Genomic DNA, 22,118 nt, shown 5'->3' with positions numbered 1-22,118 from the left:
TGATACATTTATATGAATTGCTCCACTTCAACAGCTGATATGTAATTCACTTTTCAGAAAAATATGATTAAAATAAAACATAATGAATCATTTTTCGTTTATTGGTACCACGTGACCCAGCTGTCAAACATGGCCCCCTCCTACTGGGTGTGAGTAACGCCAGATGATAGGGGAAAATAATTGTTGAAAGGTCGGGTGTCTGTGAAGAAGACCAGCAGTTCATGTCCTACACATATTTGGTAAGTACTCATCTGCTTGATACTCATTTACAAGCGCAATATATGGTAACCGCGTTTTGTGCGACATACAGAGGAGTAGCTAGTCGGCTGAATTGTGTAGCCAGTCAGCTAGCAAACTAGCTGAGCAAGCTTACCAGGGATGTTGAGTAGCTGCATCCTTGGTTGAAATTGCATTAAGGCATTTCTCACAACAGTGGGAATGCCTCTAGTGTCGTGTTAGTTCGTGTTAGTTCTGCCGAAGTAGAAAGCATTCCTATCTGTATTATCTTTATTTTCAATGGCACTCGTAATTTTATTGCACTGTCTCCCCACCCCCACATCAATATAGAACAATAGGTTAGACCTGAGCACAGCCCACGGTAAATTCAAGCTATACTTCGAAGTAGCCTGTAAAAATAAGTATTAAGAGTTACTGATAGTACTATTCATTTTGTTGTTCGATAAAGATAGAATCCATTCGCATCCATTTACCCAGGAAGTCTAGCGGTACACTACCACACTAAGTAGTGTGAACATGTGGGTGAATGATGTGGCAATGATTCATTCTACATTCTGTAGGCTAAAGTTCAGGCTTGCAATTCTGGACTTTAGATCAACTGAACTGTTGGGAGACACCAGAGAGTTTACTTGGCTTATATACACTGTACTGTATATATTCAGTTTGATTAAGGAAAGGTTGTCATCATATGGTATTCAGATGTAATCTTGCTTCCGCAGATGTAACCATTTGGGCTGAAAGGAGAGTGGCAGACTGACGATGTGTGAACAAGAGAGGAACTGACCGGCTGTCTTGTTACCACACCCATTTGGAAAACACTCTCCACCCGCTTTCCTTTCCCCTCCATCCATCCTTCCTTTTCCCCCCTCCGCCCCCTTCTTCTCCGTCCAGTGCAGTCATGCAGACCAACCCAGTGCTGGTGGAGTCTGCCGTGGTGTTTTCCATGGTGCTGTGCGTCCACACGGCCCTGTGGAACCAGCACTCCTGGTGCTGCGTGGCCCTGGTCATCCAGGCCTTCTATGTCCAGCACAAGTGGGACCGCCTGCTCAAGAACGGCGGCGCCGTCTTCCAGTTCCGCCCGTCGGCCAACAGCGGCATCGTGCCGGCCTGCATGGTGATGCCCTTGCTGGGGCTGGTGCTGAAGGAGCGCTGCGCTGCCTCCGGGAACGTCTACTTTGAGCGCTTCTCCATGGTGGTGACCGTCACGGGCATGATGCTGGCGCTCTTCCTGTCTCTCATAGCGCTGGGGATCACGCGGCCGGTGCCCACCAACACCTGCGTGATCGCGGGCGTGGCGAGCAGCGCCATCCTCTACACCACCAAGCAGACCCTGACGGTGTCCGAGGTCATCGAGGTGCTGGAGGTCCTGCTGATCTTCGTGTACCTCAGCCTGATCGTCCTGTACCTGCTGCCGCGCTGCTTCACGCCGGGCGAGGCCCTGCTCATCATGGGCGGCATCAGCTTCATCATCAACCAGCTGATCAAGCGCTCGCTCAACCTGGCCGAGGCCAAGGGCGACCCGGTGAACTACTTCCTGCCCGTGGTGGTGGTGGGGTCGCTGCTGCTGGGGGTGTTCTTCGCCCTGCTCTTCTGCTTCATGGAGTCGGAGACCTGGGTGTCGTCCCTGTTCTTTCACATGATGACGGCCGTGCTGGCCCTGGGCATCCTCATGCCCTGGCTCTCGCTGCTCATCCGCAGGCATCCCATAATGTGGCTGCTGGACTTTGTCACGTTCAACGACAAGAGACTCTGCCTGCTGGCGTACTGGGCCTTCCTCGGGCTTGTTGCCACGTGCGTGGTGCTCCACCAGAACTACCAGCGCACTTCGGGCTCCAAGAAGCACCAGGCGTCCACCGTGGTGCGGAAGTATTTCCACCTCATAGTGGTGGCGACGTTCGTCCCCGGGCTGGTGTACGACCGCCAGCTGCTCCACGTGGCGTCCGTGGGCTGCCTGGGGGCCTTCCTCCTGCTGGAGTACGTGAGGTACTTCCGTATCCGTCCCCTCGGCCAACCCCTCAGGCAGCTGCTCACCTTGTTTCTGGACGAGCGCGACTCCGGGCCCCTCATCCTCACTCACGTCTACCTGCTGGTGGGGATGTCCCTGCCCATCTGGCTGTTCCCGGGCCCCTGCTCCCCCAAGGGGCTCCTCCTCGGGGCCGGAGGCCTGGTGCCCTACGCTGGGGTGCTGGCGGTGGGCGTGGGGGATACGGTGGCGTCTGTGTTCGGCAGCACCATGGGGGAGATCCGCTGGCCCGGCACCAAGAAGACCATGGAGGGCACGGCCACCTCCGTGTTCGCCCAGATCATCGCCGTGGCGATGTTTCTCATCTTTGATGGGACCATCAACCTGAACTCCAGCTACTCCTGGATTGTGGGCTCCATCACTCTGGTGGCCATGCTGGAGGCCTACACCTCCCAGATAGACAACCTGCTCCTCCCCCTCTACCTCTTCATCCTCCTCCTGCTCTGACCTGGCCAATCAGAGCACACTCAGCCACACTGGTGGCCTATCGGAGGCCAGCAGGGGTGGGAAGGTGAGGGGTCAAAGTGGAAGTGGGACAAATCCCAATACAGGGAAGCAGCTGTAGTTCCAAGAGCAATGCAGGAGACCAGGACATCATTCAACATGGGGGGCGGAGGGGCCTATGCTGTGTAGAAGTGAAGGTATGATATCATTGGTATTAATGCTGCAAAGATAATCTTAACATTTACTTGACTGCGTGGAAGAAATTCCCATGGCTGTCACATGATAAGGCTTAACTATCTGAGATCTGATAACTGAGCTTGGGTCATCTTTAGCTTGCATAAATGAATGATGAGATGTAACTCATATGGTTGGCTGGTAGCCACTCCAATGTCCCTCTTTACTCTACTGTTCTGCAGAGGTACTGTAAGCATGACAGTAGAACCGGTTGGATTCAGATACTAGCTATGTTTCAATGTCTACACTACCTTGTTTTTATTTATTCCCAGTATCCTGAGTAAGGATGCAGGAAGGGAGGGTGTGTGAGAGAGAGAAAAGGGATACAAACACGTGTTGTTTGCATTGTACACAGCTATGTATTGTAGTGGAAGGTACCGATACTGAACCCTTGGAACTATCCCCCCCTCTTCAAGCCCATAATCAGTCACAGGAGTTTCAGATGAACAGACATTATGCTGAAGGATATGTTTTCTATAATGTGTGTGATTTGTTTTGTTATTTAATATTTTTTTTTTTTTTTTTTGGCTTAAGGAAGAAGGCCTACAACTTGGTACAGCCTTTTGAAGAACATGATCATTTAAGCAAGCTTGTTGAGTCAGATGGAAGTAATATATTGTATTTTGCCTTTTCTTGTTGTGGCAATATATTAAAGACTGACTGCTGGACTTGTATTCGCCTTAAAGATGTACATGTTGTATTAGTCATTACCTAGTACTGTGGATAGTGTAGGATAGGACAGCTGAAAGCATGGTTGGTTTTCAGACGGTGATCTCTGCGGGCTGGTCCATACTTCTATAAGACAATTACTCTTAAGCATGACTTTATAATGTGAATTCCTGTACTGTAACTTGTATACAAAAAATACCCTACAGTATATTTTTTGTTGAACTGAAATCTTTTTAGGTCTACTCTTTGGTCATTGTGGCCTCTCATTGATAACATACATGTTCTTGATTCTTATGCTTATTTTTATATGAAAAGAATAAACAGGGCCTCCCGATTGGTTTTGAATTGGATTTTGACACAATAACATGTCTATTTTCCCTGTGTTTTAGGCTTTAATTTAAAATATATTTATCATTACCACATTAACTAAATTAACTTGACTAGGCTAATACTGAAATTATCACTCACATTAAATGTAACACTTAGAACTAACCTGGGGACACCACTCCTACATCATTGCAGTTATGGCAATACATTGGATTGGAATTTCAAGCCCTCCCCCAGTTTGCAGTGCATTCCTGGGAATGTTTAAAACGATGTATGTTGTCACAGTTTTTCAATGTTTATTATTCAGCATGGAACCAATACAGTATTTGATTTCTGTAATTGATTTAAGTGGTACTTTTTCAAATACAAACTGCTAATTTATGATATTTTGTTCAAAGTATGATTTTTTTGGGGCCATGTGTTTTTATCACTGCTCTTGACTGTCTGGGAACACTGGTATTGCATGGTAGATAAGCATCAATAAAGGCCTCTTATGTTACCTCCCCTGTCCTCCTCTCCTCTGAGTCTCAGGACACACTGTGGAAGGAGCAACTATCATCTGACAACGAAGGTTATGTAGAAAAGATATTCAACTCTGTGCATATATATATTATATATATATTATATATATATAATATATATATATATATATATATATATATATATATATATTAGTAATAATAGTTATGTCTTTACACCGGCATACGTAGAGGGGGAACCTGTGTGACTGAGTTCATCATTAAGGAGATAACCCACATGGCTAGAATGGCTTAACTCCTTTCTGTCTGCACTATTGAAACCCAGGGATTTAGTCATCCTTTTCCAATTCAAGCATTTCTCACATCAAGTTTTTGCTCTGAATACATCATCTAGACACCAAGAATGCCAAAAACAATTTTATTGGACAAATGTATTTTGCATTTATTAAAAAATATTTTCTAAAGTAAAAGAGCTGATCCAATCATGAAATGTCACACCATGGATTGTACATTACATTTTGGTCCATTGCTCCTGTTGAATATAATCTCTGAAGATTGTGATCCCTCAGCCAAAACCATCTCCTGCTCTATACTCTGCTTAGTATTTAGAATTACATAACTTGATTACTAATGTAACTAATATCTGCTGGTAGAAGAATATTGCTTTCTCATGGTCCTGTTCAGTTCCAGGGAGACTCAGATGTCCTCTGTTTCTCCCTCCCTCCCGCTGCCTGTCCTTCTGTGTGCAGGGTCGTTTAAGTGTAGAGAGCTGGGAATGGAAGCTCCTCAGTGGGCTGTAACCTAGATAGGAACAGAACACAATGACCTGTTAATCTACAGTACTCAACCGTTCCTATACCAACACTACCCTGGGTACTATTATTAGTCCTGACCAGTTGTCGGGGCTCCAGCAGGTGTCCTGGGAGTCCATGATGTGGAAGGTATAGACGTGGCGGGAGGCATCTGAAGTGTTCTGGGCACTGCGGTGGACCACCTCACCATGGATCAAAACCACCCCACCTGAGGGACAAGGAGAGGCAGCGGGAGAGGAAACAAGAGAGCTTTCGTTCACAAGAGAGAATTAATTTGGCAAGGAACAGTTTAGCCGATTCATATGTAAGTGAGAAGGCCAGCTTCGCTGTTAAGTGCCAGACGTCTCCCGGGCTTAGTCCAAACCTCTAGGCCTGGCTGTTTGACCCACAGTCACCCTGCCACCTGATTCTCACCCTGGAGTGAAGAAACAGCTCAAACTCAGTGGACACACACACACAACCCACATATACTATATTAGACTGCACTACTCTCCACCCCCTCCATGTCCCCTCCCCAAGCAAGCCTCTGGCCTGGTCTCATCGGCCTAGCCCTCTAGGTGACTCTGAGGTCATCGCTAAGCAACGACTCAGCAACGACTCAGCCACTCCCTGGAGGGGTCTTCCTCTGTGAGACACTTGCCTTTCTTGACTGGCGCAGGGACGAACAGCTTGTCGTCATAGCTCTGCTCTCTGCCTATGAAGTCCGTCAAGGGGTAGGTGCCTGCAGCCGTTCGCACCATCCTTCGGGAGATCCCACCTAGAAGTGGGGAAAAAAGCAGCTATAGAAAATGACTGACAGGAGTGAGGAGAACTCTGTCCAAAGAGTCCCCCTTTGTCCTTGAAGTGAGCACTCGTCCATTCCCCTAACCTGGATTTGAAAGCACGGGACAAGTGCAGGAGCCTTGTGCTTACAACCAATCCAGTAACTGGGATGACAAACACACACCGGTGTCATGTGCAGCTGTGGACTGTGCACTGCTGTGTGAGCTCGGCTGAGGGTCTCTCTTCCTACACACGACCTTACTGTTTTGTGAGCCCGGGATGAACCAGAGACAGCCGTTGTCCAGGGTGGCATCCTCAAGGGCAATCCACACCCCCATCACTCTCCCCAGGGGCTCAGTGTACAGGAAGGTGGCGTCCTGGTGGGGTGTCACTGAGAGGTGGGCAGAGGAGTGATATATGAGAGAGAGAGAGAGAGAGAGAGAGAGAGAGAGAGAGAGAGAGAGAGAGAGAGAGAGAGAGAGAGAGAGAGAGAAAACGAGAGAGAGAAAGAGAGAGAGAGAAAACGAGAGAGAGAGAGAGAGAGAGAAAAGAGAGAGAGAGAGAGAAAACGAGAGAGAGAGAGAGAGAGAGAGAGAGAGAGAGAGAGAGAGAGAGAGAGAGAGAGAGAGAGAGAGAGAGAGAGAGAGAGAGAGAAAAAAAAATGGGACGCAAAGTCAGTCGCACCTCACAGCACACCTTAACATTGCTGTGGATATTTCCTTTGCAGTATTTACAGATATCTTACCCTCTCCCCCAATTCCTGGTTGCTGAAAAGCAATGGGTTGGCAAATTGTAAAATCAGGGTTGCAGATACACAGAGCAGTATCCAGATGAAAGTAATATTCTCTATTACCTTGAAAATGTACATGCTCTGAAGAATCATAGGACTCTTCATGCCCAATTTCTTAGATATACCCTGGAGAGAGAGAGAGGGGGGGGGGGGGGATTCATTTCACTCTAATTGTATCAAGTTTGTTTCATTCACAACTCAGAAGTTAGCCCAGGTCTCTCTCACCTGAATTTTGGGTGAATGAGTGACGTTCTTGTATAAAGGCTCATAGGCATGAAGAGCTGAGAGGACAAGACCATGTCTGCATTATAAAGTGATAACGTAATTTCCATACACTCTTTAATGTTGTCCCAAATTGTCTTATGGAGTTAAGGAAAACAGTGGACACAGGCCAACGTTACTCACCATGCCCAATTTTGTTCAGGGAACGTTCCCTTGGCACAATGAAATCCCCTAAAATTTGAGACAGTTTTATTTTTATTTCGTTTCATGTCAGCAGGTCAGAAAATAGCAAAGCTGATTGAAACGCATACCATCATCGTTAAAAACTCCCTTTTCGAAGAAGAACCGGATCTTATCGCCACTGGTGATGAAATAGTCTGCGTTGCCCTGCAGATGAAACGAATGTTGCTGAAGTCACATGATCCGTCCAATTATGGTCAGTTTGCACAGACGAGGGGTCGAGTAGTGTAAGTGTTTACATTGTCGTTCAAACATGGGCAAATGCAGACAAAATTAAAGAGGGCGCGAGAGCGTAGTTAATCTAAGCTAAAGGAAGAAGACAGAAACTTTACCTGCATCTTTTGTGACAGGAAGCATGGAAAAGACATATTGCAATGTTCAAATACTGTCTGATAAAACAAAAACACACATAGTAATACATAGGTTGGTTGACCCCTTGAATACCTGTGTTTTTAGTTGTTCGTCGTGATTGGTGGAGAACTGGATTCGACAGTGTTGTGGAACATCCATTCGGTCCACAATCTCGCCCATCCGCTCCCTGAGAGCGTCACATTCTTTCGGCGTGAGCAGCCCGTCAAGAACCAGGTAACCGTCCTCGCGGTACTGCCAGGGGACGACCAGAGCGTTGAACACTTAATACCTAGGCTACATCTTGGACAATATATTAGTAGCCCAATGCTTCCATAATTTACTTTAGCTATTCGGTAACCTACTGTTCTGTTACTTTAGGCTGCAACTCATGTTATGTAACATGAGTCAACATAGACTCAATCAGAACACTAACAAGAGCGCGATACATTTGAACGTTATTAAAGCACGTGCATAATTAATACATATGACTTGTTCTCGTGCGATCTAAACACCAGAATAAAACCAAAACAAAGCGTTGTTTTAGCTAGGCTAAATGTTTACTGTCACCAATAAGGCCGACTATAAGGCGTTTACAATTAAATGTTAACGCATACCTTTTGTGCGTCTAGATCCGACAAGAAATCCATGCTAATAGTAGTTGGTTTTATGGAGAAACTCTGCAGTCATCCGGGTCTGAAATACAGTGTGAAGAAGAGAGCGGTCTAACTCGATTAAACTGTAACCATGGTGAAGCAATAATAGGATTTTGGACTTTAACTCTTTCGTTACCTCTGCGTGATAACGAAGTGGCTGTCTTTTACATTGGTGGTGAATTTGCTTTGTCGAATCATTGCCCCAACTCCAACTTGACTATGTTGAAGTCCAAGAGCCTTTTCCACGGGGCATGCCATGAAAACTCCTGACCTCCGTCCATACCCTTTATTGGCCTTTTGTAGCTTAGTTTTGCGTTGTGCACTGTTCTGCAAAGACTTTGATGGACTTCACTGAATGAACTCAATGTGACGAGACAAGCGCAGATACAAAAAAAGACAGTATGGTGTTAATGTGTTTTATTTTATTGACATTGTTTATTTTAGAATAGTACAAAAAGTAGTAGCACTAAAATGCCCATTGGGCTTTGATAGTCTCTTTGTTACAGGGCTCGGGCTTCCATTCAGCCTGCTATCACCCATTTTGGCAAAGGAAAAAAACGTCATTCATAGGCATCAGTGATGAAAATACATATGATTTGTCCATTTACTCAAAAACAGCTCACATATCTTCTTGTCACATTGGTGACATGAAACAGACAGTGGGTGGGAAAGCATACAATGCAGTATCTGAGTCAGCCATATAGCATTTATCAACACATATCAGGAGGATGGAGAACCAAAAATAATGTACTAAGAATCACTGTCACAAACTAATGGCCATACACACACATCCTCAAGGGGCTTCACAGCCATACTGTGTTAGTGTTAGACAGAAGACTGCACTCAAATATGTTCATTTAGTTTAATGCCCATACGACAATGAATATATTGTCTGTCACTTATAAAACTAAATAAACAGTAGCTGTTACATGGACTGGCCATGTGAAGTTAAGGGATGGTCACAAAGGGCTGGCCACAAAACTTGACTGGTTCATTTTTTTTTATATCTGACAACGATACGTCTGTTACACTGTCTCCACCAGGGGGTGCTCCACCCATGCTAGTCTCAGCAGTTATCTAAGTCAGCCTTCTCTCGGCAAGTTTGAGGGGTTGATTAGATGCGTGGGTTGTAATGATCATGGAATGGACTATACTTAAAGTGCTGGCACAGTGCTGTACAGAGCATTTTTCTGTGGTGGGCAAAGAAACATGCAAGCTTTTTTCTCTGGGACACTCACACACTTTCCCGTTTCCCTTAGCCCGTGTTCCCCAACCCTACCCAGGAAATACATTTGGCCTCCTCTTGCATGCTTACTATGTTCTGTTTTCCATAGTGACTGGCTGGAATGGTTTGTGCTTGTGTGGGTTAATGGACTTTTAGGCAAAGAAAGCAGTTTTCTGTCTCGTGACACAACAGGAAGTCATACGTCAGGGAGGGAGAAACACACTCAGACTGTGTTAAAGGTCAAGGAAAGCAAAGGGCTACTTCATGGTGACAAAAGAACTTTAGTAGAATTGTTTCCCATATGAAACGCCCACATTCAATTCTAGGCAGCTATCTACTAGCTCCAAACCAGCAGGCCTCTTCAGTCCAGCCCTGAGTTAAGATCATATGGCAATCTGTCAGCTTAGGTCGGGTAAGCAACATTATTAATCACCAGTACGCAGACCAACCAGTAGGATTGGCTGCGGAGGGAGTTAAGACCTGCTTGGTCTTTGTCTTACTACTTTTCAAAAAAGCACTACAAGGAGTCTGGTAACATTTGAACACACTTGTCCATCAATACCTCGACCAGCGAGTTTGGGCTACGCTTTGCCAGCCTCTTGCCCCTTTGCATTTTAACCTGTCCTTCACCAACTACGGACTGGAGCGTTCCAGGAGATTTTCCACGAGTAGAAGAGGGGACAGGTTCAGGTATATAAATAAAACATATGCGCACATGTACGATGTTTTGAGGGGGATTCCAATACAGACAAACCATGTAACTAACTGGTTATGAAGATGCAGTCATCTTATCTTGTTTTATTTTTTATATCAAACATATATTTGATATATATTTTAAACAATGGATGAGAGGTTGAGATAAATGCCCTATAAAGCCTGCAGCTACTGTAACTATAACCAGGAAATGAACGAGCCTACATTATACAAGCTGTACAAGTTTAGACATATGAAGAGGGTCAGGAATTGACAGGATGTCTGTGATCATCTTAGACAAGTTTATACACCCAGATGTAAGGCCATAGAAGTAAACAGGTTGCTTTTCAGGAAATCCCTTTTGGTAAATCTCTTCTTGACAAAGCCATTCAACCAGTCATTACGTTTTAAAGTCTTTGAATCTTGCTACTTAATACTCGAGCAGGGTATTGCATCCAACCTCGACTGTATCTTGGCCAACACAAAGTTCTCCAAAGTCTTTGAAGGGAGTGTGATTGTTCTGTTTATTTGTAGACATTGGTAGAGTTCTACTACTCCCTAAGATCCTGTAAATACCCTCCCTCCTACACATCTTAGCAGAGTGCTGGTTTAACATCCTGTTTACTTTTAAACTGATACGGAGGAAATCTAAACACCACTCTCTCGCTCTCTCTCATATGTTGGCTTGCTGGAATAACTTGGGTTGTAGCTGAAAAATTGGACAATCTATTTCTAAATGTCTGTCTCCTGTGATTGTACATGTCTTAGCCACCCAGGGGCGCTGTGTAAATTCACATGCAGGTCTTCGCACGTCTCTTCTTCTGTTGTCTCTCTTTGTTCTGTACTGATATTCAGTACTGCAAAGTACCTTGATTCACAAAGGTTTTTCAAACAGCTGTCTTTTGGTTTGCTCCTCCGGTTATTCATTTAAATGAAAAAAACACCATATGAAGTGAGAGTGGCACATAGTTGGCAAGTGGAGATTAGTCAGTTAGAAACTATGATCCTGTAATTCTAATCTTCAGTCAGGACAGCAGGCCCCAAACCTAAATGACCTCCCTCTGTCTTCATGTTTGTCCCTCACTTTCTCTCTCCTTTATTGTCTGACCTCCACTGCTGACCCTTGTCCTCCCTTGTCCTCCACTCCTCTTCCTCAAGCCTCTCCTCTCTTCCTCACTGGTCCCCCTCTTCCTCAAGCCTCTCCTCTCTTCCTCACTGGTGGCCCTCTTCCTCAAGCCTCTCCTCTCTTCCTCACTGGTGGCCCTCTTCCTCAAGCCTCTCCTCTCTTCCTCACTGGTGGCCCTCTTCCTCAAGCCTCTCCTCTCTTCCTCACTGGTGGCCCTCTTCCTCAAGCCTCTCCTCTCTTCCTCACTGGTGGCCCTCTTCCTCAAGCCTCTCCTCTCTTCCTCACTGGTCCCCCTCTTCCTCAAGCCTCTCCTCTCTTCCTCACTGGTGGCCCTCTTCCTCAAGCCTCTTCTACTGCTCAGACCTGCTCAGCCTTGTCGGCCCTCCACAGCTGCTCCTTGACCTCCATGGGCAGGGTGTTGAACAGGTCCTCCTCCACCACCAAGCTGCTCTTCTTCAGCAGCCGGCACTCGCCCAGCTCCACGGGGAGGCACTCCAGACGGTTCCCCCGGAGCTCCAGCTGGGTCAGGCCCGTCAGCTCCCCGAAGCGGGATGGCAGGGTCTGCAGGCAGTTGCTCCCCAAGTTCAGGGTGCGGAGCTTCTTGCACTGGAACAGCTCCGGAGGAAGGGATTCAATCTGAGGGGCAGAGAAGAGAACAGAGAAGTAGAAGGAAGTAGAGTTCAAGTAACTTATGAGTTATGTTACGCAACACTGGATTCAAAGAAGGAAAAACAGTACTTCCTCTTTTGTCACAAAGTGGTGTACTCCATAGTGAGATCAATCATTTGATTTATTTTCTAAATCATGACTGTTGCTAACAAACCTGTGTTGCTTTGGGTCCAGCAGTATTATAATAACAAATAATGTTTTTCTATTGTCTAGAGGGGGTTGAAAGGTGTGTTTGGCATAGACTATTTTGCTGACATAGTTGAGCACCACAAACTGGCAACAGCACATGAGGGGGGGGGGGGGGGTGGAACATACTGTTCCCACTATCTTTACCCAATCAGACAACAAACTTAGCTCCCTTAACCAATGATGGACTAGCCAAAGATTCTGTCCAGAGGCAGAAAGCCAATCAAAGGCTGGCATTACACTCAAAGTTCAGTGTCATGTTTTAAACACTAATAAGAAACAGTCATATAAAACCAGATAGGATACGATACTACAAGGCCTTATCATAGAACTAGTTAACTACATCTAAATTGTTCCATTCCATATTGAAGTATGAACAGTATAATGAACAGAAAGGACCATTGTTAAGACACAATAGCACATTATATAAAATTATTCAAGAAATTAAGCCAACTCCAATTCCAAACAACTGGCTCAATAGAGAACCTTATATTAGACCATGCATTTTAAATCACATTATTCCACTTTTTTTTACCGTTTCTTTCTACAGATGGATCAAATGTGTCCAGCTAAAAGACTCTGTTCCTGGTTACGAGTCAATCTGAATACAGCGTTTACTGATGATTACACATCCCATTTGGGTTGCTAATGTGCTACTGGCATAGTATAGGAGAGGGTTGCAGAAACCCAGAACACACCAAGGAGGCCTAGTAAACAAGGCTATTCTGGGACGCATACCGCTCTTCCAAAAGCCCAATTCTCAGTGTGGTGCCACACACAGGTACGCTGAAAAACAATATTAATAGCTTCTTTAACAGGAACCATATGACTGCACCCAAACACACGCATGCACATTTAAAAAGTGGGCTGGGTCGAATTTAAAACACTATATTAATAGCTCTTTTGACTGGAGCCATATGATCCCAAACACACGTGCACACAAACAGCTAAAGGACGGTTGTATAACTTGATGGTTGGCAGGGTTGTGCATGTTTATGACTGGAAATGTAATTCCTTGATAAACTTGACGAGTCAACTATATTCAACGGTATAGATACAGCGCAAGTGATGCACACGTTACAGTACTGTGGGCGGGGTCAAAAACACGAGACAGCGTGTCTTCTGACTGACTGGGCGAGAAGAATGCTTGGATCTGTCCAGAACAACCATGCAGAACCTTTGGTCCTCTAATCCTTGCATTTTCATGCGTCATAACATTTCCAGAATTCACATTTCAGCCAGTGAAGAATTTCCTCAAGTCACATTTCAGCCAGTGAAGAATGTCCTCAAGTACACACCTATATTAGTTACCCCGTGGCCTTCTTACTAGACCTGGGGAATGATATGATGTAAGATGAACTCTTCCTGAGGTGTCACCTACAGGAGCCACGCTCCCCCCGCCCCCAAGCCATCTGTTCAGCACAGTGGGTAGACAAGTGTGAAGGAGGAGGAGTGAGATAGAGGTTTGCTATGTACAAAGACTAAAGAGTTCATTCCAAACTTTCTATCTACTATATGGCAAACTGGAATCCTGCAAGCTTACCGAGTCTGTTTCACTCCATGTGTCAGTCTGATTCCTATCATATGGACAAGCATTTGGTTTAATATTTGATCAGACTGGCCAATTGGAGTGCTTTGTTATGCTCTATAGTTGTTCTAACTATGTGATATAACTGTTGCTAAGCAAACCTTTAGTATAAGTCATGTGATTTGTTGTTCTAATTGATTGATTGAATCGTGGGTGATTTAATTTGGTCATTTATCCCTTGTGTTCTCCTCGGGTCATTCTGACCCATCAGTCATTGTGACCCACCTCCGTTTGCGACAACTTTACCGCATACAAAAACAAAGTGAAGCATTTTCTTTTAACCGTTGGGCTGTCTCAGACCCCCCACATTGCGAAGGTTAAAAGAAAATTATTTTTATTTGCTTTTGTATTGGGTAGAATTGGGTAAACACAACGATGGTTCGTTATGAACCTTTTGGTCATGTGACCCGAAGGCAGCACAAGGGTTAAATCAGACCATTTGGTGTCAACCTGAGAGATTCCAGAGAGCAAATAAAGTGAAACACGGAGCATAGGGATCTTTCTGGTTCAATAGGAAAGCCTACAAAATCTATTGTATAAGGTATACTTAAATACTTTCCCTTGCTTTCTAAGTCAACCAACAGTCTTGGGCTTTGCTGTGACAGACTGATTGTGGGAGAAAACATTTGCCTGCTCCACCACTCCATGGAGACAGAAGCTCTTATGTACAGCCAGAAGCGTGACAGGGACATTAGCGAAACAATAACTCCTCTGTCTTCATCAAGGAATACATTAGTTTAACTGTGCACACACACACACCATTGCATCTGTCCACAATTCATAGAAAATTAATGACTTTTCAATCAAGTATACAAATGACTTGTTGAAATAATACTTTTAACTTCATGTAATGACTCCATCAAAGGTTCTTGGGAGGCCAAACCTCTGTCCCTTTAACTGGAGTGAGTAAAGCACAAACTCGTCAGAAAGGCCCCCTTTTTATCCCATGCCTGCTCTCAAACCTGTTTCCATGCTAATGATAACCCCTCCCCTCATGTTACCCACTACGACCTTTGAGCGTGCTCAGACATGAAATTGTTGAAAGGAGGTGGAATAAAGGAAGAGAAAGAGGTAGGAAGCAGAACAGTTGGGCCTAACAGACAAAGACACATGTTCTAGGGTTCTTACCCGGTTGGCAGTCACAGCAAAATACTGCAGGTTCTGTAGATAGCCCACATCGGCATGGATGCTGGTCAGATTGTTGTGGCTGAGGTCCAGGAAGCGTAGTTTACGGCAGTAGAATAGCTGGCTAGGGATCTTCTCAATCTTATTCCTGTTCAGGTACAGCCTCTCCAGGTTGGTCAGCGTGCCAATCTGGATGGGGATATAGGCGATCTGGTTGTACCAGAGCTTAAGGCAGACCAGCCGGTGGAGATGCTGGAAACTGATGATCTCCTCGATGGTCTTCAGGTTGTTGTCCTTCAGGTCGATCTCCTGCAGGTTGTGGAGGCTGAAGATGGAGTGGGGGATGCGTTCGAGGTCGCAGCGCATCAGCTCCAGCTCTGTGAGGTTCACCATCTTCTTCAGGCTGTTGAGGACCATCAGCTTGGTGCCCTCGTTGTTGATGGACAGCTTCTGGAGGTGGACGCCCACGTCGGTCACCACCTGGGGGAGCTTGGTGAGGTTGCTCTTCAGGCGGAGGACCTTGAGCCTCTTGAGCTCCCGTAGGCCGTCAATGACGATGAAGCGGTTGTTGTCTGCGCTCAGGTTCCCCGTCAGGTGCAGCTCACTGAGGGTCTTCAGGCTGTAAATCCAGAGGGGGATCTCCTTGATGTCCGTGAACTTGATGTGGAGGGACTTGAGGTTCTCCCGGAGGAAGGCCAAAGCCGGGGCCTCGATTTTGGCCGGTGTGTGGTAGAGCCACATCTCCCTCAGACTGGCCAGCTGGGCGATGATGGGGGGGATGGTGACGTCCGGGATGAGCTCCAGCTTCAGGACCTCCAGCTCCAGCAGGTCGAAGACCGTGTCCGGGATCCCGCTGAGCATGAAGAGGTGCAGCTCCAGCTTCTCCTGGGAGTTCTTGGTGATCCTCTGCCTCAGCTTCTCGAGGGTCCACTCGTTGTTGAGGTTCAGCTGCCTCAGTTTGTTCTCGCTCACCTCGGACAGGAAGACCGCGAAGCGTTTGGAGTACAGGGGGTCGTACTGGTCGATCATGTGCAGCATGAAGGCAAAGTCGTTCTTCACGTCGGGGATGTCGCTGTAGCTGCTCTCCTCGCGGATCGACTCGAAGGAGTAGCGTTTTAGGGAACGGGTGACCATCCAGCAGAGTGTGTACATGCAGATGAGGCCATACACCCCTACCAAGCTGATGTAGAAGCAGGCCAGGATCTTGAAGAGGGTAGCTAGTGGGTGTGCACAGTGGTACATCCGGTATCCTGTCAGCCTCTCAATGTCTACCTGACAGGGGACGCTAAATTTGATGTAGCGCACGTAGTAGGCCGTGTAGCAGATGATCAGTATGAATTTGATGACTTTGATGATAGTCTGGCGGATGTAGAGTCTGTAGACTATGTCTCCTTCCTCCACATGGATTCTGAACTTCTTGACCTTCTCAAAGAGAGCTTTGGCCTGCTCCCCTTCCTTCTTGTCCAGGACGCCGGTCTCGGAGCGGTCGACGATGCCCTGCTCAATGCGGGACTTGGTCCTCTGGAGCATGGGCACGCTCGCCTCCACGTCCTCGCACAGGGAGGAGGCCTTCTTGTCCGTGGAGCCGTTCATCTTCCCCAGCGGCTTGGGGTCGCTCTCCTCCACCACCGTCTCCGACAGGGCCCTCGTGGTCCAGGGAGAGTCGAAGCACTTCAGCAGGATGGAAACGAAATGCTCCAGCTTGGAACTCGTCCTGGGGAACTTGAACCAGAAGTTACTGCAGGCCAGGAAAATTAAGGTGTGGAGGAGGACCAGGTAAGGAAAGTACTTGGCGAACCAGTGCAGCTTGTTCTCGTAGCAGACCGCGTCGACATAGTTGTACTGGTGCCGGTCGAGGTCGTACTGGATGCCTTTGGGCTCCGAGGAGATGGGGATGGTGGCGTTGGCGTCGTTGCAGGATTGACCGACCACCCACTTGCAGGGCAGGCAGATCATCTTGTCCTGGGTGACCTGCAGCGTGCCCCCGAACACGGCGATCATGAGCATGACGACAGAGATGTAGTCGGTGAAGACGTCCCACCATGGCTTCAGGATGCGGTACGCCGGCTGAGTATCGGCAAAGTACCGGAGCTCGGTGATAGGGATCATGATGGTTTACCTGCAGGGTGGGGGAGTTGGGGGAGGGGACACAGAAAGAAGGTTTATGTTAGGTCAATGCACTGGTGTGTCATTGTACTCTAAAAGCTTACAGAAGGAGATGCCATTTACCCGCTTGTGCCTGTGACATGTACAACACCACTTCCACTATCCAACCAGTTTTACTTTCAGCAGTCATGTAAGGCAGAGATACACATTGGAACGTGTTATTACCAACTAATTGGACTCAATTAGTTGGTATTTTCCAAAAATATGGTGGACTAAATATAAAGACTTATTTCCTGTATTTACATGCTCATCATATAAACATTATATTAGGCCCCATCACTGTCTTGCTCAACCGTTTACTTCCCTTTTTGGTCACTTAAAGAAAACAGATATATTTTAATGAATTGTATCTTAAATTATAATATGTCAGTCCCTTAAATGATATACAAAACAGATCAGTTATGGATATTTATATCACAATAAATATTTGGCCAACCATTTACAGCTGGGCACCACATTAGTTCTAAGAAATTAAGAGATCATCTTTGTGCTGCTTTCCATAGAGTCCCAGTCAGCCATTTCCTGGCCACGGTACGTGTGAGTTTCCAGGTTGGTGCGTGGGGGGAGCAGTCATTATGTTTGCCTGCTGTAGACAGTCTGCTATGCGTCAGGGCAATCCCAAACATCCTGCATGTGTTTTCATGTGTGTTCAGACAGAGAGCAAGGTAGCTCCAAGAACGCAGAGCAAGCTAGATACAAAGTGCCCAACACGGCGCTCACGCACAGTAAAAATAGAATAATCTGAGGATTGACGTGTGTATAAAAATAAACACTGACTCATGCTTTGAAAAAGAAATCAATTGAATCGAAAGTAAAAAAAGAAACTTACAACTGAGCAAGGTATAAGAGAACTAGTGACTAAAAAGCCAATATGTTTAGTATCGTCTCAATTGTAAAACAATCCATGACCGGGCACTTTTACAAAATATTTAATTTAAAATCATACCTTTAACGTGGTTGCAAGTGAAATGAGAATGAAGCTACATTCAAAGCACACAGGAGTGTGTAGCTATATTGAACACAAAGCTTAAGACAAGGAGCCTATGGCGAGGTATTCTGAGCTCAACTGAACAGGAGATCTAGTGGCTCTTCCTTAAACATCACAACCAAGTGAAAGGACACCTGGCTAACAGCAGTAAAATGACCACAACAAAATAAAAACAAGTTTTAACAAAAGAAGTATTCAAATTCAAATAGACCTTTTTAACAGGGGTTTTCATGCTATGGTTATAGCCTACTCAAAGTAACGGCTTGGGAAGACAAAGGAACTTGTGTGCACATTTTTGTCTGTAAAACTCTAAATCTAAATCCATCAAACACTAAAACTTGAGTTAAATGTATTTATATATAAATGAATGTATAAACATTATTCAACATGACTTCTGAAAGCAAATAGTGTCCATTCTTTTCTTATTCTTCGTTAGATTATCTTCCTCTCCTACTTTTGTGCATGCTCCCCAGTGGGTGTGCTTACGTATCTGTAGAGAAGTATACACCTCACACCCCACCCGCTAAACCCCACCCCTGGTTAGCATACAGTCGCCAGGGTGAGACGTTTGCAAATGTATCGTGTGACAGGGTCATCAGGTCTCAAACTTGCATATTTGATACATCAGTGTCACACACTGCCTTCCAGATCTCTCAAGTGTGTAAAATGAAGACCTAAAGAAGATTCTAGACTGCAGCCACACCTGGCATCAACCCAAACCTACCTCATAGCCCCTCGTGGAGTTCTGATCTTCTGCAGCCAGACAGCACGTGAAATGGAAGAGAACATGACCATGGGGCATTCCTCTGGGAATTAATCATTACTCTCACACACACACACAGAGTAGGCTCCTTCTCAGAACTCCCCCTGTCTTACAGTAACTTCCCCCTTTCCCTGAAGGGATCTGACCACCAGAGTGAGCACCCACAGCCGGTTACACACTTGAACATGTTCTAGATCTTTATCTTAAAACACAAATGCAACTATTTCCTGGGGTAGGAAGATATCTTAGATGGGTGACATTGGAACACACAAAAAGAGTGTGTGTGTCTGACATTGTGTCTGTGTTTTACATGTTCATCTGAAACATATATCCTGGATCTGTCTTTGAATACACACAAACTTTCACCTTCCAAATGTGCCAAATCATCAAAAATATAACATATTCAAAATGAACAAAATCTCTACAAATGCATTTTCCTTTCCTCTTTCCATCCTATACGAGATTCGAGACTTCTCCAAATGTGTCCTCTTCAACGTCTGTCCTCCCCACTAACATGACCCCACCCCCCCTTCTTCGACCCCACCCCAAACCAACAGGAAGCGGGTTGAGGGAGTGTGGTTTCACAAAAGAGCTTTATCCAGTCCAAACCAGAATGTCTGAGGACTGAGAAGCCATCTTAATTCTTTCCCCTGGAACTTGGCTTCCCTGTATAGCACGATGCAGCCTCACCTAACTAAATACACGCGCTCCCTGTTTCAACTAAAAAGCTACATTCGCCCCCCCCTGCTGTTACTTCAGCCTAGTGAAAACAAGTCAGGCTGTTCAGATTCCCAGTCAAGCTGCTGCGACTTACAATCATGTCTGTGTCTGAGGGTTTGGTAACTGAATGTGTATTTGGAGACTATAACAGCCGGACAGTTGCCCCCCCCACGGCCCCCCTCACACTGTGACTTTGCACAAACCGTATCAGTGGACAGGCAGAGCCCTTTCTGGCTCCATCCGACACCATCATGGGAGTTTGTAAGATCACTATTGCAGCTGGATGAATCATTCATTTTCTTTTGAGCTCCATCTGGGGTCAGTGTAACCTAGATGGATCTAGTCTGTCCTGGATCAGAAGGAAAACAACATCCCTATTCCTATTCGAGTACAGCACATTGGGTTCTGGTTCATTTACTCTGGACAAATATACCCATTGCCTTGGACCTTTGTATTGGGATGAATATTTCTGCTAAGTTACAAAAATGTTAATGTAAAAATGTACATGTAGTAGTACACCAAAGATGCCAACTCCCCCTATCTGTCTGCCAGCCTGGCTGCCTCTGTTTGTCCCTCCACCTGCCCCTTCCCCCCTCCCCATTACTGAGGCATCAGACACTGTCTTAACTTCCCCTCAGAAACATTTGACAGACTGTCTCTTGGGAAACCCTCTCCTAGATGTTTACTAGAGCAAAGACTGTGGGCTCTCTGCTACACTGTTCTGTCCTGTACGTCTGAAAAAGAGGGACCTGGCCACAACTGCTGTTTATTTATTTAGGTAATTTAGTAGGTGGATTAAAGTAACCTGATCACACCCAGGAACAGAGTGGTTTTTGTGGGATGGCAGGGGGCATTGACAGGATCTTGGAGGGGAACGTATCATTTTGGCTTCCGAGGAGCACAAATGATACCCACCATGATAGCTACTGTGAATGTCAACAACCCTCAACTCGAATTATTTTCAGCTTAGTCAGTCCTCTCTCCAGCTACGTATAGCCGGTTCCAGAGTCAGTTGCCCCCATCTTTCTTGACTAATGACAACCTTCTACTGAAAGCAATACACACCGTCCTCCATAGCAACGCTACCAGCTCCAAGTCTATCTTGTATACAGAGCGTAACCAACCAACCTCTAACCCCTATCTCGGTCCAGGTAGAGTTCATCCACCTGGAGACAAAGCTGCCATTGTCCAGGCACGTCCAGGTGTACTGAGCGAGAGGGGCAGACAGAGAGAGGCCAGGGGCATTGGACACACAGACAAAGCCAAACTACTGCTGAACCAAGGACTGTTCTACCAAGGATGACATTGGCGTATTACAGTACGACACAGGCCAACAAGTCAGAGGTGGCAGTTGGACTATGTCTTCCTCTTTTCTAACTTGTTTTTCTATCTGTTTCTGTGATGTATAGTTACCACAAAGAATCAGACTCAGAAAAAGCACTGTATTTAGTAGACATAGTAGACATCAAGGACACACACACCCCTACAACCTGTTCCATGTCTAGCCAGTGAGCCAGTGACACAGTTACATAACAGCAGCATCTCCACCTTCTAGTTCAAACCCGCCCACTCCCCACCCATCATCCTGGTACATACTTGTCCACTGACGCACACACTAATAAATAACCATGCAGGTGTAGGAGCTTACCCCCTTATTCTTACCCCCCACCTCCCCCCCTATAGGAAGGACCGGCCCTGAGGCTATGTATTAACTGTATAACACAATAGCCTGCAAAGAATATAGGCTGACAAAGTTAATAACACTGTCAACTTCAAAAGGGGCGCTTACTTTCATGAGATGAAAACATCGAATTTTGTAGCCCAAGAGTGGCGGCAGGATTCAGTTCCAACACGTCTTAAGAATCCAAGTCTGTATTTGAGTAGATTCTCAAATGTCATCCAGCGGTTTATAGAAATGATGGGCTGGCAAAGCTGTAGGCTACAAGAGGCTACTGACACATACTGTCTTGAGTCCAGTAAAGACCCAATTCTTCTGCGTGTAGGTTTATAATTTGGCCTACAATTACGACGACAACCTATATCATGCTGTTGCTGCCAGAAAAAAACCTAATCATTAGCTTCATCTTCTTTAAACACCAACACGACTGTAAGAGTCTGGCGGGGCGATCTGTCAATCACTTATAAGACACGACATTACAGTAGCGTAACGCATTGGCTTATGCACGCCGGCTGGTTATGGCACGTGTGCGGCTTCTGTACAATTTATTGTTGATAACAAAGCGCCCCAAGTTAACGCACAATGTAAACATTAATATCTGTGTTATCGCTTGTTTACGATTTAACTAACATCTTACTGTCAGGTTCTTTAGCAGAGCTTCCCAACAGCACCCAATCAACGCTTCAGTGACGGGAAGCGATGTCATATTATACAGCCAATCTCTCATTCAAATACAGCAACAGTACCATCAACTACGGTGTACAGACAACTTACCTAATTTGTAGCAGTTACTGTCTTTCTCCTCTCCCGCATGTAATTGATACATTTCTTAAGATTTTCAAAGACGGGCAACGTTCACCACCCGTGCCACGGTGGAAAAACTCTGAGGGAACAGGCGTCTCCACCCAGGAAGTTGTGTCACAGAAACATGGGACCATCGCGCTCCAA

The 22,118-nt window shown here is 45.8% G+C and overlaps 3 protein-coding genes across 8 annotated transcripts; 1 reads left to right on the top strand and 2 right to left on the bottom strand.

Moving 5' to 3' along the window:
* The first annotated feature begins 48 nt into the window (after positions 1–48).
* Positions 49–4,433, top strand: dolk (dolichol kinase). 2 transcript variants are annotated; one of them, XR_014740963.1, is made up of 3 exons: positions 49–239; positions 957–2,901; positions 3,473–4,433. XR_014740963.1 is itself a non-coding variant. In XM_084687319.1 (2 exons), the coding sequence occupies exon 2, from the start codon at positions 1,136–1,138 to the stop codon at positions 2,705–2,707; it is 1,572 nt and encodes a 523-aa protein (XP_084543445.1). In that variant the 5' UTR covers positions 49–239; positions 957–1,135; the 3' UTR covers positions 2,708–4,433. The 2 variants fall into 2 exon arrangements, 1 of the variants encoding a protein (XP_084543445.1); XM_084687319.1 differs by having other exon boundaries at positions 957–4,433.
* Positions 4,434–4,817: 384 nt separating this feature from the next.
* On the bottom strand, positions 4,818–8,541 carry phyhd1 (phytanoyl-CoA dioxygenase domain containing 1). Of its 2 annotated transcripts, XM_084687194.1 has the most exons (12): positions 8,380–8,541; positions 8,205–8,283; positions 7,684–7,842; positions 7,311–7,386; positions 7,183–7,230; positions 7,003–7,058; positions 6,841–6,903; positions 6,733–6,754; positions 6,250–6,378; positions 5,866–5,982; positions 5,307–5,433; positions 4,818–5,214 (listed from the first exon to the last, which is right to left on the bottom strand). In XM_084687194.1, the coding sequence occupies exons 2-12, from the start codon at positions 8,235–8,237 to the stop codon at positions 5,169–5,171; spliced, it is 876 nt and encodes a 291-aa protein (XP_084543320.1). In that variant the 5' UTR covers positions 8,238–8,283; positions 8,380–8,541; the 3' UTR covers positions 4,818–5,168. The 2 variants fall into 2 exon arrangements, with proteins under 2 accessions (XP_084543320.1, XP_084543319.1); XM_084687193.1 differs by lacking the exon at positions 8,380–8,541 and having other exon boundaries at positions 8,205–8,342.
* Positions 8,542–8,645: 104 nt separating this feature from the next.
* lrrc8aa (leucine rich repeat containing 8 VRAC subunit Aa) lies at positions 8,646–22,080 on the bottom strand. 4 transcript variants are annotated; one of them, XM_084687180.1, is made up of 3 exons: positions 21,945–22,080; positions 14,859–16,974; positions 8,646–11,923 (listed from the first exon to the last, which is right to left on the bottom strand). In XM_084687180.1, exons 2-3 carry the CDS (start codon positions 16,962–16,964, stop codon positions 11,645–11,647), a joined length of 2,385 nt encoding a protein of 794 aa, XP_084543306.1. In that variant the 5' UTR covers positions 16,965–16,974; positions 21,945–22,080; the 3' UTR covers positions 8,646–11,644. The 4 variants fall into 4 exon arrangements, with proteins under 4 accessions (XP_084543306.1, XP_084543309.1, XP_084543307.1 ...); XM_084687183.1 differs by lacking the exon at positions 21,945–22,080 and adding an exon at positions 21,282–21,622; XM_084687181.1 differs by lacking the exon at positions 21,945–22,080 and adding an exon at positions 18,734–19,252.
* Between the last annotated feature and the right edge of the window lie 38 nt (positions 22,081–22,118).

Source organism: Hypomesus nipponensis, chromosome 22 (genome assembly GCF_054491055.1).
Source record: "Hypomesus nipponensis isolate SF chromosome 22, ASM5449105v1, whole genome shotgun sequence".
NCBI classification, from domain to species: Eukaryota; Metazoa; Chordata; class Actinopteri; order Osmeriformes; family Osmeridae; genus Hypomesus; species Hypomesus nipponensis.
This window is presented reverse-complemented; position numbering and strand designations above follow the sequence as displayed.

What these genes read in the sequence shown, in the direction of transcription:
- dolk (XM_084687319.1), top strand. Translation starts at nt 1,136, where the DNA reads ATGCAGACCAACCCAGTGCTGGTGGAGTCTGCCGTGGTGTTTTCCATG.
- phyhd1 (XM_084687194.1), bottom strand. Translation starts at nt 8,237, where the DNA reads ATGGATTTCTTGTCGGATCTAGACGCACAAAAG. An exon ending in AGAGCATGTACATTTTCAAG is followed by an intron (nt 6,755 to 6,840) that starts GTAATAGAGAAT and finishes ATTGCTTTTCAG; the next exon opens with CAACCAGGAATTGGGGGAGA. An exon ending in ACCAGGAATTGGGGGAGAGG is followed by an intron (nt 6,379 to 6,732) that starts GTAAGATATCTG and finishes CCCACCTCTCAG; the next exon opens with TGACACCCCACCAGGACGCC.
- lrrc8aa (XM_084687180.1), bottom strand. Translation starts at nt 16,964, where the DNA reads ATGATCCCTATCACCGAGCTCCGGTACTTTGCCGATACTCAGCCGGCG. An exon ending in TTGCTGTGACTGCCAACCGG is followed by an intron (nt 11,924 to 14,858) that starts GTAAGAACCCTA and finishes TCTGCCCCTCAG; the next exon opens with ATTGAATCCCTTCCTCCGGA.